This window comes from Elgaria multicarinata, chromosome 11 (assembly GCF_023053635.1).
Source record: "Elgaria multicarinata webbii isolate HBS135686 ecotype San Diego chromosome 11, rElgMul1.1.pri, whole genome shotgun sequence".
Classification (NCBI taxonomy): domain Eukaryota; kingdom Metazoa; phylum Chordata; class Lepidosauria; order Squamata; family Anguidae; genus Elgaria; species Elgaria multicarinata.
In genome coordinates this window covers 25,076,921-25,094,814 of record NC_086181.1, presented here as the reverse complement: position 1 = coordinate 25,094,814, position 17,894 = coordinate 25,076,921, and the positions used below count along the sequence as shown (strand labels likewise).

Sequence of the window (17,894 nt, the reverse complement as noted above, 5' to 3'; positions counted from 1 at the left end):
TTTGAGAGTGATTTGATACTGGGGCCACTGTGGTGTTAATTTCAGCCACCACTGTTTTCTGATTGTTTTGTGATATCAACTGGAAGTTATCAATATTAGAATTAATCATAGTATTGATTAAGGAAATTTCAGGCCCCAGGGAATCATCACATTTGGATGGACAGCTATGGAAAACTGGTGGCCTGGGGTTTGTTCTCTGTGAAGCCTGATCAACAGACCCTGTATCAAGGGTTCTAATATGCTTCTCCTGAGTCATCAGATCAATAAGCATTTCAGTGTTAGCCTGTTCTAGAACATTTTGTAACCTATTCTGTGCTGGAGAATACTGGTCTATGGGTTTCCTTCTGGGCATCTGCTTAAATAATGGTGTTAATAAGGAAGTTCTAAAGACCCTTCTAGCCTTTACTCAATATTTACCCAGTTGGGCCCCCGAAGCAAAGATTTCTTTGATCAACACTGGTGAATTGAAGATATAAAGAATCTGGAAGTGTATGTAGCATTCTAATGTATCTTGTTTGGATTCTTAAATTCAGCAATGCAATGAGATTATATACAGCTCTATTTCCCGCCACCACCACCAACTTGACAACACTCCATTTGATAGTGGGGATATTTCAAAGGCCATCTGGTTTGGGACTAGTATTAAATTCCCCTTATAGTTCAGATCTTTCAGTTCTATGGTTTCCCCACAACCTGCAGAGCTCAAGAGATTCAAATGTTGGGGTGCAGTCAGAGGGGCCAGAGCAGCAATAGACTGCCAAGCTGGGGGTATCATACCTTTTTGGGTCTATTTTTTGGTTCACTTATTCTTTCTTTTTTTAATGGAAAGTGGTCTCCCCATTTGAGTAATTATGGATGTGGGACTGGAGAGTTTCTATGCAATGTCTCAGTGCATATTCACATCAAAGGATAGGAGAGAAATTTGTTCAGTGTGCATGCAAGCTTATGTTACTAACCAGAACACATTTTGCTATTGAAATCTATACATCATTGAAATGTGTACAGAAGCATTTCTAACACAAAAAAGAAAGTGTGCCCGAAAAAAGTGCAGGCAAATATGTGTATCTCAAAAACGCACACAAAAGAAATCACTGGAAACAATGTATACATTAGAAACAGTGTGCACATGCACACACACACACACACACACACACAGAGAGACATGAAAACAAATGCATACAAAAATATGGGCATACAAAAGTATTAAAAATAGATCTACAAGCAAATAAGGGCACATTTTCATGCAGACGAAAGAAAATATGTTAAAATAAAATTTATTTCAGGAAGTTTTCCAAAAGCAAAAAATTGCACATAAATGTTAACTAAATTGTGATCTTAAGACTGAATCACTATTAGTATTTGATAAGAAAAATTACATAGCTTCACACATGTGCATGAACTTTGCTTTGAAAAGAATTCTGTCAACTTGTGTAATTTAAGCAAGCACCAATCTCTTAGCCTCCTATTTCCCTTATAGACATGTTATGAGGGTTGCTGATTTATACTGCATGGTGTGTGCTTTGACAAGTGGAATGTGATGCTTAATTGCTAGTATATGCTTTCTCTCTCTCATCCAAAAATATCTTTAGCTCATATATGGCTCTGCTCCAGTGATGAATGATAAAACCCCAGGACTTTCCTTCTTCCAGATGGTCCCTCAGGAAGCACTTCAATATGAGGGGATTCTGTCTTTGCTTCTCTATTTCAGGTGGATGTGGATTGGGGTCATAATTCTGGATAATGACAATGGAGAAAGATTTCTGCAAACTGTGTTTCCAATGTTTTCCAGACATGGAGTCTGTTTTGCCTACGTAGAAAGAATCCCAAGGCAAACTTTTATCACTGAATTTTACAGTTTGTTAGGAAAACTAGCGGAAGTCTACGATAAAGTCAGGGATAGCGAAGCTAATGTATTAGTGGTGTATGGGGAATCTGACACCATTGTGTGTTTGAGATGGTTTCAATATGTATCAGAAAGAGAACATGTAACACATAAACCAAATGGTAAAGTACTGATAATGACAGCCCAGATGGAGTTCACTTCAGTTATCCTTCAAAGGACTTGGAATGCACAAGTTTTTCATGGTGCTATATCCTTCACTATTCACTCCAAAGATCTGCCAGTGTTTCAACAGTTTGTGGAGCATACAACCCCTCTCTACAGAAAAGCAGATGGGTTTATTTTGGACTTCTGGCAGCAGGCCTTTGGATGCATATTCCCAGATGAAGTTGAGGGTGAGGTGGTTGGGGATGTTTGTACAGGAGAGGAAGATTTGGAGAGCCTTCCCGGATCGTTTTTTGAGATGAGCATGACTGGCCATAGCTACAGCATCTACAACTCTGTCTATGCACTGGCTCATGCATTACATGCCATGTTATCATCCAGACTCTGGGACAGAGCTCAGTGGGATGGAAGAGGACTAAAATCCCAGGGTAATCAGCAATGGAAGGTAATACACAATGAGTATAATTGCTTTTTTTTTTTAATATAATGTTTTCCAGTATTAACATTCCTTCATCTTCTAAATAGGCAGAAAAGGCATGATAATTCTCACCTCCAAACAGCACTTTCGATTTCATTTTTTTAAAAAAGTATTTAGCTTTCTTAGGGTTGTATCCTATTGGTTGTATCCAATGTTATCCAGGTCATTGCCATGGGCTGATTCTAATTATGACCAACATTGGATAAAACCCTTAGTTTTCCTCAATATATATTTGCTGATATTTTTCTGCTAACCATTCTTCATTTACTAATGCTCAGGGGGCTGTTTATTTATCTTCTTTATACTGGTATCAGCTTTTTAGTGTTTCAGGTAGGATGCTTTCCTTGGCCTATATGGATAAGGGGAGGGTTGAACCTGAGACCTTCTGCATGCTAAGTATGTGTTCTATCACATTGAGCTATGGCCCTTTCTAACCCTGCCCCACCCTTTCCCTTCATTGTCAGTTGGTTTGGATTCCCTGGCTTTAACACAGTTATTTCCCCCTTCTAAATGTTGAAATGCCTCTCCCAAGGCTTAGGGCCTAATTACATGTTCTTCAAATAATGCATAGCAGTGACAGGGCTGGCTAATTTACCTCAGTGGAAGTGTATGTGGTCCCAATTCAAATGGGCACTGTGTAAATATAGAAGAGGGCATTTAAGCTTTTCTACATTTTCATTCTGAAATTCCACCCCTTCACATGGATGGGGAGTGGGGAAAAGATGCATCCACTGGAACCAATATGAAAAAGAGAGGACTATTTCTAGCTGCCTGCAGGTGACATTCTTTGAGATATTTCATCCCCCAAATCTGTAAGATCCAAGTCAGATATCCAGTTTAACTGAATGTGAACTGGAAATCAGGGTTGTGTCCAGAATACAATAGTATCACATTTTGTTTGTTTGTGTGTCTCAACCTGGAAGTTTCAACCCACTCTTAGCAAATGACAACCTTTTTCTAAGTTCTTCTCTTTTACTTTTCAACTAAGCTTCATCACTTTCTGAGCAATGTCACATTTCACAATGGTGCCAGGGACAAGTTTTCCTTTGACAAGAATGGGGAGTTAATAGCTGGATTTGATGTTGTCAACTGGATCATTTTCTCAAACCAATCATTTCATCGTGTGAAGGTAGGGAGGGTGGATCCTCAGATATCTCCAGATCAAGTGTTCACCATCAATGAGGATGCTATAACTTGGCATAGCTGGTTTAATCAGGTAGGATCCAAGTCTGGAACACTTTGTTAACAGTGCAACCCTATGCATGTCTACTAAGCAGCTGGTTCCATTGTATTCAGTGGGGCTTACTCTCAGGTGAATGGGTATACAATGATAGATTAAGGCCAACATCCTATCCATGAGCGTACCAAAAAAAGTCCAACATTTTCCAGTATCTCCCAGATGTTAATGCCTTTTTTGTCCAAACTGGGATGGGATTGCATGCTAAGGATGAAATCCTATGTGTTGCACCCTCCAATCGCCAGAAACACTCAAACACAGAGACTTGCAATCATCCAATGCAGGGTGGCAGGAGAAGTGGAGGCTATCTTTGAATGGAAAAAGGGAGAGCGAATCCTCATGACAAGCCTTCAAGAGTTTTTCCCTTGATAGAGACTCATGATCTTTGATTCTCAAGCAGAAGTATAAAAATATTATTTTTAAAAAGTGGAAGAAAAAGAAAAAGAATTTCCTGTCAATTCCCCATGCTGTATTATTATCTCTATTAAATACATTTCCGCTACACCATTTTATTGTTAAGGGAATAAACCAAAGGCACTAAAAACTATTAGCAAACTAATTTTATCATGTTCAAAAAACTTTGTAAATAAATATATGAGCTTCCTAGTGATAGTCACCTGTAAGGGAAAATGAAGTGAATAGCAACTTAGATTTTTGATTTAATAATAATAATAATAATAATAATAATAATAATAATAATAATAATAACATTGTATAATATTGCCAGGATTCGACCATTTTTGTCTGTCTCTTCTGCCAAGACTCTTGTTCATGCATTGGTTATTTCTTGGTTGGACTACTGCAACCTTCTTCTCACTGGCCTTCCTTCTTCTCACATCAGTCCCTTGGTTTCTGTTCACCACTCTGCTGCTAAGATCATCTTCTTGGCTCGCTGCTCTGACCATGTTACTCCACTTCTGAAATCTCTTCATTGGCTTCCAATTCACTTCAGAATCCAATATAAACTTCTCCTGTTGACCTACAAAGCTCTTCACTATCTAGCTCCTTCCTATCTCTCCTCTCTCATCTCACGCTATTGCCCCACTCGTGCTCTTCGCTCCTCTGATGCCATGTTTCTCACCTGCCCAAGGGTCTCTACTTCCCTTGCTCAGCTTCGTCCATTTTCTTCCGCTGCCCCTTACGCCTGGAACGCTCTTCCAGAACATTTGAGAACTACAAGTTGAATCGCAGCTTTTAAAGCTCAGCTAAAAACCTATCTTTTACCTAAAGCTTTTAAAACTTGATTTTGCTCTGACTTTATACTGTTTGTTTTACCCTACCCTGTGCCTGTTTGATGCATTTTCTTCCCCTCCTTATTATTTTATTATGATTTTATTAGAATGTAAGCCTATGCGGCAGGGTCTTGCTATTTACTGTTTTACTCTGTACAGCACCATGTACATTGATGGTGCTATATAAATAAATAAATAATAATAATAATAATAATAATAATAATAATAATAATAATAATAATTTATTTTTTCACACCTCTCCCATTGGATTGATGCAAGCACAAAATATAAAATACTGATTAAATCATAGCATACACTGTTAAAAACATCCTAAAGACTACCTAAAATTTGACCAAGCCCCCATCTTTACAGAGGAGCTTTGGTGCCATAAGGTGCCTTGCACCTGCACTTGCCTTCCTTCCTGGCATCTGCATGGGAAAGAAGGCAAGTGTTTTTTTTTTCCAGCCTTGCGCCCCATTCCTCCCCCCCCCCTTATATTTTTTATATAATCTTTATCTGTGGAGCTCTGCAGATGAATATAAGAAAAATAAAAATGGGGGAAGGAACAAGGCAGCAGAGGAGGACTGAAGAGGGACTGTAGAACCATGTCTCCTCCCTCTGGCTGCCTGTACCTCCCTCCCTTTTAATATTATAATCTCTATCTGCAGAGCTCCAAAGATACGTATAATTAAATATCAAAGTGGGGGAAAGAACGAGGCAGCAGAGGAGGAAGCGAGAGGGACTGGAGACCTGCTCAAGCAGCGAACCACCCAGGTCTCCTCCCTCTGGCTCCCCATTCCTCCCCACACAACCCGTTTATTTTTATTATATGTATCTGCGGAGCTCCACAAATGGAGATTATAAAATTAAAATGGGGGGAGGATTGGTCTCTTTCTTCTCCTCCCTCCCCCACTTTTTTTTTTAACATTTCTAGAGGAGTGGGTCACCCTGGGCAATCAATCAGGGAGATGCCATCCACTCTGCTGTCAAAAAAATCAGGATAGGTGCCCGACTTTTTTGGAAAGGAGTTTTCAGGAATTGCCTTGGATGGCTTCTCAGTGGCGTCTGCGTCATGTAGATGATGTGCCACTAGTGCCAAACAACCCCAGGGCAAACACTTTATATAGATGTTCCCAAGTATGATATCCATTCCATTCATACTGTTTGAATGGCGTTATATCCATTCACAATGTAAACAGTTAATTTCATTTTTAAAACCATGCATTTTTATACATGGTCATTTCTAATTGTAAAAAGGTAACTATAGAAAAATACATACAGAAAGAATTACTACCTCACATAACTGATTGGGGTGGGGGGGAGGTCAGCAATCCTATGGCCCCTAATAGCATTTGGTAGTAGAATAGGATATTTTGGATTCTGAGCCCAATCCCATCAGGATCATAGTGTAGGGATTAGAGGATGTTTAAAGATCTGGATCAGTGCTTCTGCACCTATTCTATAGTAAAAAAAAGGAAAAAAGGAAATATGTAGCTGCTAGACATAATGTAATGTCTGTTTTGGCATTACTTGAAACTCACGACATCAACTCCTGCAAAGACAGATCCCCACAGAAAAGCAAACAGAAGTTTTAGTCATATCTTGAAAAGTGCCAGAAACTAAGGGATATTAACATTGTCTTCTTTCATTTATGGATTAGACCCGACCATTTTCTGTTTGTAGTGAGAGTTGCCAGCCTGGTTCTAGTAAGAAAGTGAAGGAGGGGGAACCATTTTGCTGCTATGATTGCACCCCATGTCCAGAAGGGAAGATTTCAAATCAGAGAGGTAAGTCATATAGTAGGCATATGTTTCAAATTGTGTATCCTCCAAAACAAAATGGTTTGAAAGTCTAGAGCACATTCCTGCAAGTACCATTGAAATAGTTCCTTTAGGACCCTTGCAGATCTTGCTTTTATGACATCATCACTCTTGTCATATTCCCCAGCCCTCCTTCTGCCTTGCAAGACAATAATGAGTTCTGCCATGCAATCCACAAAGTGTTATTCAATGAATAAACATCTCTTCACACCTGATGAGAGATTAAACATTGGGAACTTTCCTATAGGTTAAATTTGACTCACTAAGAGAGACAATTGTCCCTTCAACAACAGGGAAAACGTTTTGAAGCATCTGGGTTTATATTAATTCCTCTCAGAACATTCTAGATAACATTAGTGAGTAAACTGTTTTTCCAGTTCTGATTTATGCAAAAATTTGAAGGCTATCTGAGTTGTAGACTTGTAGTTCATTTTCCCTACATTGCACTGTCAACCAGGTGGAATTAAAACTGCCTAGTTCTGGATCTTGTTATTAGTTGTGAAATAGGTCACAATGGGAAAGGCACAATGTCCATTATTGAACAATGGTGGGAAACTGGATGCACTGGAGTGTAAAGGGAGATATCAGAACCATCCCCTCACAACTGGCCACCTTGGTGGGATCTGAGTAAATCAGTAACACTTGGTTCCAGATGTATTTGTTGACCCCACAGCTGGTAGGAGGGATAGTATATATGCAAAGAAGGTGACCATGTCTTTTTTTTTCCAGACATGAACGATTGTTATAAATGCACAGATGAAAGCTATTCAAACAAAAAACAGGATTTCTGTATTCCCAAGTATACAAGCTTCTTATCTCATGAAGAACCATTGGGACTTAGTTTAGCTTGTTTTGCTCTTTTCTTTACTTTGATTACAGGTTTGGTGCTAGGGACATTTCTCAAGCACCACCATACTCCTATAGTCAAAGGCAACAACCGGAATCTCTCCTACACTCTTCTCTGTTCACTCCTGATCTGTTTCCTTTGTGTATTGCTGTTCATCGGTCAACCTGGAAAGGTGATGTGTCTCCTCCGACAAAATGCCTTTGGCATCATCTTCTCAGTGGCTGTTTCTTGTGTACTGGCTAAAACCATCACTGTGGTTTTGGCTTTCATGGCCACAAAACCAGGATCCAGGACACAGAAGTGGGTTGGAAAGAAAACTGCCAACTTTATTATTCTTTCATGCTCCCTTATTCAGGCAGGCATTTGCACTGTGTGGCTGGCAAACTTCCCCCCTTTTCCAGATGTTGACCTGCATTCAGTGACAGAAGAAATTATACTGGAATGTAACGAGGGTTCCGCATTGATGTTTTACTGTGTCCTGGGCTACATGGGCTTTCTGGCAATGGTGAGCTTCACAGTGGCTTTCCTAGCCAGGAAGTTACCTGACAGTTTCAATGAAGCCAAGTTCATCACTTTCAGCATGCTGGTGTTTTGTAGTGTTTGGCTATCCTTTGTTCCATCCTATATGAGCACCAAGGGCAAATACATGGTGGCTGTGGAGATCTTCTCTATCTTAGCTTCCAGCGCTGGGCTACTGTGTTGTATCTTTTTCCCCAAATGCTACATTATTGTATTGAGACCTGAGTTGAATATTAAGGAACAGCTAATAAGAAGAAAAGAGTGAAACATTTAACTACATGCATCTTTTGCTGTAGCAATCAGTGCAGAGCAATACGTATGAGAATTTTATTCCAGTTCCAAATGTCATTCACATTGCCAAAAGTGAGTGTGAGCAGAAACATAATTCTCTGCAATTTCCCACCATTTCTCAAACTTGTTTTCATATCCCAATGTGTGCACTTACACATGTGCAAACATTATTTTTCCCCCAAACCTGCATTATTAAAATACAATTTTAGTTGGATTCTTCTAAAATGTATATTTTCCACATAGAAAATCCACACCTTCTCTGATCAAAGAAAAAAAGAAAGATAGAAACCTTTAACAAGAATTGGTTATGCAACTGTCCCATCCATAAACAGCTGTGTCAATGTGTAAGCACTCATATTTCTCTGAGCATCTTCCTCTGAGAAGTAACACTGTATTGCTATTCCCTTACGTTTTCACAGCACTCCCCCCACTTTTTAGAAAAAGAATAATTTTAAAGTTTGAATTAATGGTTTATATTTAAGAGGAACCATTGCTTATGTACACTTATGTTCACCCCACCACTGGTTCCTTGTAAACATACCATCTTAAAAAAATACTGTGTTGCCCCAGCTGTGGGCTTTGATTTTTTTTTCAGGATAACGAAGGAGTTGACACGGCAGACTCAGGGTTTGCTTACAAGGAGAGTTCTTTATTGAGTAACTTACAGCACATGTCAGGGGTACCCAATAACGAGTGGACCAGACTGCGAGGGTCTACACAACCGTTCAACCAGTCTGGACACCACCCCTGGGTACAGGGCAACTTATATAGCATACTGGACTTGGCACAGCTGCCAAGTTTAGCAAGTGATTGATAATTAGGATTACAACTTCTCAACATATGATTCTGTAGCATTAACTGGCACTGTTGATAAGTAAGACACTGCATGGCATAAATAAGTGCTTCTTCCGCACAGGTAAGCTTTTCCCATTGGCATAACTGATTGATAGGGTGTTATGGCATAACTTCCTGATCGAACACCTTTGGAATGTAAGCTTGTTAGTCCACTTAGTGATAAGGTCGAGGTGCCTCATGAGCAAACTGGCAGTTTTGCCCAAGGCATGCTGGGAGTTCTAGGCATAAGCCATGTTTTTTATTAAATTCTTTAAAAATACTTTAAACCCGAAATTCTACATTTTTAGAATCTATCAGAATGCCAAATTTCAAATTTTTAACTCATCTGGAAGTGAGTAAACATTTCCGGACATACATCACACACACATACTTTCCGCTTTGTAGGTAGAGATTTCCCAAACAAAAATAAAAAGTGATCATCAGGATCTGTAAACACCTGTTGCAGAGAAAAGGAAAGTTGTTTATGGATTAAAATTCCCATCCCTTTGGAATGTGTTTAAGTATCTGTTACATTAATTTCACCAACCCTGTCTTTGATTAGCAAGGGGGCATCTTCAGCTGTAAGGTGACTTTCTTGTAAAAATGGCACATCAATGTTAAGCTCTTTTAGCTTAGAAAGCACACTTTTCTGATTATTAGTATTTCAGAGCCCTTTGATATTATGGGCTCCATCACATCAGTGATTTATTGCACACTTGCCATGCCTGTAATGTGGTTTTGTAGCCCGGTACTCACATGACGTTATCCACGTCTTGCACTCAATTTGCCTCTTCCCCTCCGTGTTTCATTTCTTTTTGGAGCAGGGAAAGTCTGGATTATTTTCCTACCATGTGAAATAAATGCGCTCCTTCCTCCCATGTATTGGTGTCATTGCATTCTATCAGACCATCCTGGTCTTTCTTGGGGGCATGTGTGACCAAGTGTGGTCTCACTAACAAAAGAGGAGGGTGGTGTAGTCATCCACTCAACCATGAAAGAGGAGGGAGAGAGGTCCCATTTAACGTTATGTTCCTGAGTAGGCATGACCAGGGGTACATTTTCACCTTAAAAGAAATGTGAAAAATGCACCCTCCTTGCCTGCAGCTCACTCATTTTTAAAGATAAAGAGATCAAATGGCACTGTGATAGCTGTTAAGGAGAGCTTTAGCCATGCCAAATTTGAATCAGATCAGTTCATTCCTTGATTTTTTAGGATTTTTTTTAAAAAAATCCCCTTAATCCCTTTCCCTGATAGTCCATGAGTGTGAAGGATCATTTTTCCTGTCCTTCAATCATGCAAAGCTGTGCATCTCCAATGGGGTTTATTCAAAGATAAGCATGCATGGGATATTAGTATTACTTGGACATATATGCAGTTGAATTCAGTGGGATTTACTCTTAAGTAAGGGAAACAGCAGATCTCTATTTTATGAACTTGAAGATGCACAGCATTGCAAGATTGAAGAAAAGGAAAAAAATATCCTTCACACTGGTGGATTAACAGAGGGGTTAAGGGGGATTTTTTTTTAAAAAAAAAAAATCTTTAAAAAAATAAGGGATGAAATAATCTGATTCAAGCTTGGCATGGCTAAAGCCCTCCTTAATAGCTATCATTGCGCCAAGTTTGATCTCTTTATCATTAAAACATGCAGATGTAAGCCTGTTGTTTACTTTGGAGTGAAGTAGGGGACCTGAGCACTTTTACAAAAGAAATTTGTTATAATGATTGTTCATTTTAACAGAATTTACAAACTTATCTCCGCTTTCCAGTAATTTTTGAATTAATTATGAAGGCCAAATTAAGAAATTTCATATTCCTGCATCAGCTGAATCATTCTTAATTGGGCTCAAAACTAGGGATGTTCTCCACTCCAATTCAAATCACGAATCCGGAGCGGAGTGACTCAATCCACCTCTGCCAAAGGCGAATCCAAATTGGGTCAGGGGAGCTTCAGATCAAGGCGAAGCGGTTCACCTCCATCTGGAGCTCCAAATGCAGGTAAGTGGGGGGGGCTCACCTGGAGCCGGTGCCACTGCCGCAGTCCATGCAGTGATGGTGGCAGAGCCAGGTAAGGGGGCAGGGGGGAGGGGGGCTTACCTGTATCAGTTGTGGTCTGGTGCAGGCTTCGACTGAGGCCCAGGCCTCAAAACAGAAGAAGGGGCAGGGGCAGGGGGGCTTATTCAGCCCCCATTTTGTCCCCCCTTCCCCACTTACCTGCCGACACCATCCTCCACAGAGGCAAGTAAGTAGGGAAGGGGGGAAATCTCGATCCGCCACTCCGGATCTCGCTCTGCGGAGCAGGGGAGGGTCGGATCAACCCGAAGTGGTTTGGGCCCGATCCAAAAGTTCTGATCAGGCCACGAAGTGGTTTGAGGGGGTCCATGCACAGCCCTACTCAAAACCAAAAAAAATTGCACCATGAGAGTGAGGTTCATCCCACATACTTTTGTTCTGGTTTACCCTCGATTTATCCCATTTTTGTTATATTGTGCTTATATAGTGCTTATATAGCATATGAAAACTTGTAAATGTACACCTCTGCTGTAGCACATTGCAGAGATCCATTGAGGTTCACTCACACATGGTGTTATCCACATACCCCAGATCTTCTTTGTACTTCCTCCTACCATTTATTGGTTGTTTGAAGTGGGGACAACTCCCCCTCTGACAACAGGAATTGGTATTTGCTTCTCTTGTTACTGAACACCAAAGTAGAAGTTACGTAAGACTGCAGTCAAATCTTTTTCATGCTTACTCAGTAAATAAATCCCATTGAGATCAACGGAATGCATTTCCAAATTAGAGCCCCTCATTGGAGATAACTTCATGAAATGGGTTAAATCGATTTATTCTTCACAAAAGGCACAAATAATCATTAATGGGGAACTATCAAAACCATGTGAGGTACAGAGAGGAACAAGGCAAGGTTGCCCATTGTCACCCCTGTTATTTATCTTAGTTTTGGAAATATTGAACAGGGATATAAGAAGATGAAAAAATTGGAGGGATAAAGATTAAAAAAGAATCACATAAATTGAGAGTGTTCGCAGATGATCTGGTACTTACCCTAGAAGACCCATTAAAGGGAATAGAAGTTCTGATGTATAAACTAAAAGAATTTGGTGTAGTAGCAGGCTTTAAGGTTAATAAACAGAAGACAAAGATATTAACAAAAAAATTGAACTCCCAAGACCAATCTAAACTAATAGAAAAAACAGGGTTTAAGATTGAAAAGAAGGTAAATTACTTAGGAATAACTTTAACAAATAAAAATTGTATGTTGTTCTATAATAACTATGTTAAAGTGTGGAATGAAATAAAAAAGATTTAATTAAATGGGATAAAATACAACTATCAATGCTGGGAAGAATTGCCACTATCAAGATGAATGTGTTACCAAGAATGTTGTTCTTGTTTCAGACAATACCTATAGTGAATTCGGAGTTACCATTTAAACAATGGGAGAAGGACATATCCAAATTTATGTGGAAAGCAAAACAAAAAACAAAACCAAGAATTAAATCTAAATTATTACAGGATGCAAAAGAAAGGGGGGGTCTAGGTTTACCAAATCTAAAATTATACTTTGCTGCATGTGGCTTGGTATGGATGAAAGACTGGATACTGTTGAAAAACAAAAGACTATTGGATTTAGAGGGACATGACTTGAGATTTGGGTGGCATGGTTATATATGGTATGAGAAAGTTAAAGTTAATGTAGAGTTCAACAACCATTATATACGGTGTGCTGTCCTGAAAATATGGAATAAATATAAGCCTAGATTAAGTCAAAAAACACCATTATGGATATCAGTGCAGGAAGCGTACCAAAGAAGGGAGAGGACAGGCAATTACAATTGGTGGACATACTGTGATATTTTAGAACCATGGCAAGGGGATTATCAATTAAAGTCAAGAGAAGAGTTTACAAAAGAAGGGTACCCATGTCAATGGTTTGAATATATGCAAATGTCAGAAAGGTTTAAAATTGATTTTAAAAGTCTGTGGTTTTGAAACAACAAAGTCAGAATTTGAAAGGGCATTATGTACGAACGACGAACATGTTATTGCTCAAATTTATAAACTCTTATTGAGGTTTGAGATGGAGGAAGAACAAGTGAAAGAATGTTTGATAAAATGGGGCCAGAATATGGGACATAGTATACCAATGGCACAATGGGAAAATATGTGGACAAGAGGGCTAAAATTTACGTTAAGTACCAATCTTAAAGAAAATTTTTACAAAATGATGTATAGGTGGCATATGCCACCAACAAAATTGGCCAAAATGTATAAAGGGGCATCAGGATTGTGCTGGAAATGCAAAGAGCAGGAAGGGACATTCTACCATGCATGGTGGACCTGCAAAAAAGCAAAGACTTTCTGGATACAAATTCATTCTGTAATCCAAAAAATCCTAAAAATTAATATCCAATTGAAACCGGAATACTTTCTTTTGGGATTTATGGATGAGCAGATGAAAAAGAATCATGGGACTATATTCGTATATATGTCGACAGCTGCAAGACTGATATATGCACAAAGATGGAAGGGCAAAATAGTGCCCACAACAGAGGAATGCCTACTGAAGATGTTTGAGCTAGCGGAGATGGCGAAACTCACGGCAATAATGAGGGGAAAATCGACTGTAAGATTTATAACTGAATGGGAACCTTTTGTAAACTTTATGAAGGGACGAGAAAAAAATGACTTGTATATCTGTGGATTCAACCAATAGTGTAAAAATGTGGAGAGAGGAATTAGAGATTTGGATTTGACAGTGATAAAGAAAAACAATAATAATGACAACATTATTATATATTTTTGCTGAGGAGGATATTGGAAGAACATTTTATTTGGTGTTTTGTTTATTTGATTGATTTTGTTTTGTCTTATTTTTGTGGATGTGTTTGTTTTGTTAGTGTTTTTTATTTACTGATGTTTGGAAATAATCAAAAGATTAAACCGTATTAGAGCCCCTCAGATTGCAGTCTTAATTTTTGCAATTTTAAAAGGGAAAAAAATGGGGGGGGGATGGCAGAGCGAAGCGAGGTAGGAAGTGGCCATCTCAACTCCCAGGGTACGGAGGAGGAGACTTCAAATGCTGCACCAGGACCTTCAACGACAGAGAAATTGAGAGGGAATTCACAGTTAGTGAGAGGATTAAGCCATCCTTTCCCATGTGAGGGCTCCCAATTAAAACTGGACACCCCCCATTGCTAAAAAGAAAAGAAACAGGTGGGAAGATGCAGGATTCTCCCCATGAAGAAAATTTCCCTCTCTGCTTCCCCCTGTTTGTATCTCCTGCCATCCCCCACTCAGCTTCACATCTCAAAGGAATGAAAGTACGATCTGTGTCCTTCCCCCACCAACTCCTGTTGAAATAAGAACAAGAGCAACACACGTTTTTAGGGAGACAAATCAATAAGGGAAGAGACACACAGACAGTGTCTGTGATGTTGGGAGGAGCCCCACCCCTATGGAGAGCAAGGAGGGGGTAGGGGAATGGGGCAAAGTAGGATGGAAAAGGACACACACAAACTGATTCAGAAGCAGCCAAAGGACTTTGATTGAAACTCACAAGACATTTGGTTGAAACTGACCAGCCTTTTCTTGCTTTGAATAGAGCTCTTACTGATCTAGGGAACAATGTGTTCCTTTGCAATGGAAATGGTTAAACACACACAGAGATCTAAAGAGTCTCTCCCCTACCACACCTTCCTTTCCTCCTTCGCTGTCCTGTCTGCTTCATTTGTATATCCGTGGGTGAGGGTTGCTGCAGCTGCTTTTTGCTTGTTCAACTGGGGGATTTAGCTGCTCCCGTTTCCCTGCCAGGATGGAGCGGGGGAGTTCAGAAGCAAGAGGAGGAAAGGATTTGAATTTGCACATCCCTCTCCTTCATCAGCAATACTGCCCCTTGAAAACATGCCAACAATACAGCACATTGAAAATGATGGATGAAAACACGTTGAATTTTGAGCGATATGTTTTCGCGTGCCTGGTAGAACCAGACTTTCCCCGCAACAAAATATTTCACTATAAGGGGTGGAAGAACCGCAATCACAGCAGGACAAAGTTGACATGATCCGAGTCCTTCACGGTTAAAGCAGACTTTAATGACGGCATTGTTTGAGTCTTTTGCATAGATTTCGCTGCAACAGCACAATATAAGGCTGGTGGGATGAAGCTTAGTATCTCTGAGACTGTTTTGTGTTATCTGTTAGCCTGCACCTTTTGTTTAGAATAGATATAACTCAAGACTAAAAAGAAAAAAAAGAAAGAAAAGAAATGTGGGAGAAACCAAAGCTGAACAACTCATCTAGACCCAGGGCTTAGAGTGTTCTATTCCTAAGAGTTTGAGTTTGAATCCCTAAGTTTTTAGCAATCTTTAATTAGGATCACCATCATCATCACCATCATCATCATCATCTCTTCTTCTTCTTCTTCTTCTTCTTCTTCTTCTTCTTCTTCTTCTTCTTCTTCTTCTTCTTCTTCTTCTTCTTCTTCTTCTGGCTGGGGCAGGGGTGATGGCAAAAGGCTAATAGGGGCAGGCAGGGATGATTAGAGGAAACAGGAACAGTGATCATTCTGTGACACTATTGTGTGGTGACAGGTGATGACTGAGATCTTCTGCTGATGATTTTGTAAGCCCAGTCGGGGGGATAAGGGTTACCTGTGTGGCCAACTCACTTCATTCTGCCTGGTGTTTTGTGGCCTGGGGGAAGTGACATGGGAAGGCCTCTGCTTCCCAAAAGGGGTAAGCCTGTGAGTGCTAATCCCAGACACCACTCATCAGGAATAGAATGTTTCACCCAATATAATGCCTAGCTAGTTGCTGGCATAGATTACAGCCCACCTAGTTTCACTTTGCAGATTTTTATAAATATGGCCCAACTCTGATACCATACACAATAGTCTTGTCCCTTTATCCCCTCTCCTTTCACCTGGAATACTGGAATCGAATGAGGGGGGCTGTAATTATCCGTAAAGTGTCCCTCTTCTTGATGGGTTTAATTATATCAACTCAGACTGGTCTCCTGGAAATGAGGCAGTCCACCATAGCGATGCCCATTGCTCCTTAGGCACAGGGTTTCTGAGGAAATGTACTCCTGGGTAATGAGGCAGCTGCACTGCTCCTGAGCGGTCCTTCCATGAGACCCCTGGTGAACCTAAGGTGCAGTTTTTGAAGCCTTAGCTAAGGGATGCTGCTAAGTCCTCTGAGTAGAACAAGCTAGTGGAGGGGACACTCTATGCATGAGTCCCACCCAATGAAGGCTCCTACTACTACTACTCCTTGTCAGAATGGTAGAAGGCAGAGCCTGCCATCTTTCACAGCCTGCTTGCTGTATGAGGAGGAGTCTGCTTGTCTTCCCCACTTGAGGAGGATCTGTTCAATTTATTGGCAGAACTCAAGGTAGCTGAAGAGGTAAAGCTGGAAAAGAGCACAGCATGTAGCTAAATGCAAGGTGCCTTGGACAAATTTCCTCCCCAAGATTAGATCAGTCATGACATTCTCAAGCAGGCCATCCCAATGATCACGGATATTGATTCATTACTTCTCTGTTTCCACATCATGGCCTTTTGTTTCTGGTGTCATTTTCTATAGGTCAATCCATAGACAAGTATTCCTAACTGTCTAACGGCTTGACAGACAAAACATCTCTTCAGAACTGACAAACACTCATTCCATCGGAAATACCCAACTTTGATTTGGCAATTACTCTCTGTAGTAATTACCAAAAGGACAGTAATTAATTCTGCTATTTGTGGCGAACCCCTGTAGAGTTTCACTAGCCATTAGCAAAACATAATACTAAATGCTCTGAGAGATATTATAAATATGGAGGAAAATATAGAAGCTTCTAGCCGTCTGATCTCTGCTACTCTGTTTCCTACACTTCAGGTTTCAGGCTTGCCAGCAGATGGAACTGGCATAGAAGTCAGGCCAGTTTTATAGAACACAGTCTTAAAATGTATGTAGATGAAAACGGGCATATGTTTCCATAGTGAAGGCTTTTAGCTGTACTCAGGATGATCATATTTGTAGTGCTGCTACTGCTAATTTTTCCTTACAGTTTAGGAAATGGTCACACAGCTAAATGTAGAGTCCACAATCCACATTCTCCGCCTCACATATATCATCAATCAGGAGATTTCCTCATTGGCAGCATAGTTTCTCAAGCCTTCATTTTCACCAGCCCAATACCCTTCAACGAAGACCCACCAGCAATGTTACTTGAAGAACTTGCGTAAGAATGAACATGTGCTCTTGTTGTTGTTGTTGTTGTTATTATTATTATTATTATTATTATTATTATTATTATTATTATTAAAAGGGGGTAACATGGCATATGAGATTAAATGATATAAAAGTTTATGGGATTTCTCAGTTTTTAAAGATGCTTTCTCTGCAATGAGAAGAACGCACCCTTTGGGATGCATCAAACTTTACAAATATTTGTTTTGCCTCCTACCGTAAAAAAACCCAAAAAAACATTTATTGATGTTTCAAAATCTTTCCTCTGAGATATTTGTGTCACACTAAGGAGTTGACTTGATACCATCTTTGCCCTGGGATGGCACTGAACCTGTGGTGCATCAGTTATATTCCATGGCATACCAGTTGAAGA

General features: G+C 39.9%; 1 protein-coding gene across 1 annotated transcript; it reads left to right on the top strand.

Moving 5' to 3' along the window:
• Nucleotides 1-1,613: 1,613 nt before the first annotated feature.
• LOC134405545 (vomeronasal type-2 receptor 26-like) lies at nucleotides 1,614-8,403 on the top strand. Its single transcript, XM_063136788.1, has 4 exons — nucleotides 1,614-2,450; nucleotides 3,472-3,699; nucleotides 6,613-6,739; nucleotides 7,502-8,403. The coding sequence occupies exons 1-4, from the start codon at nucleotides 1,614-1,616 to the stop codon at nucleotides 8,401-8,403; spliced, it is 2,094 nt and encodes a 697-aa protein (XP_062992858.1).
• The last annotated feature ends 9,491 nt before the right edge of the window (nucleotides 8,404-17,894 follow it).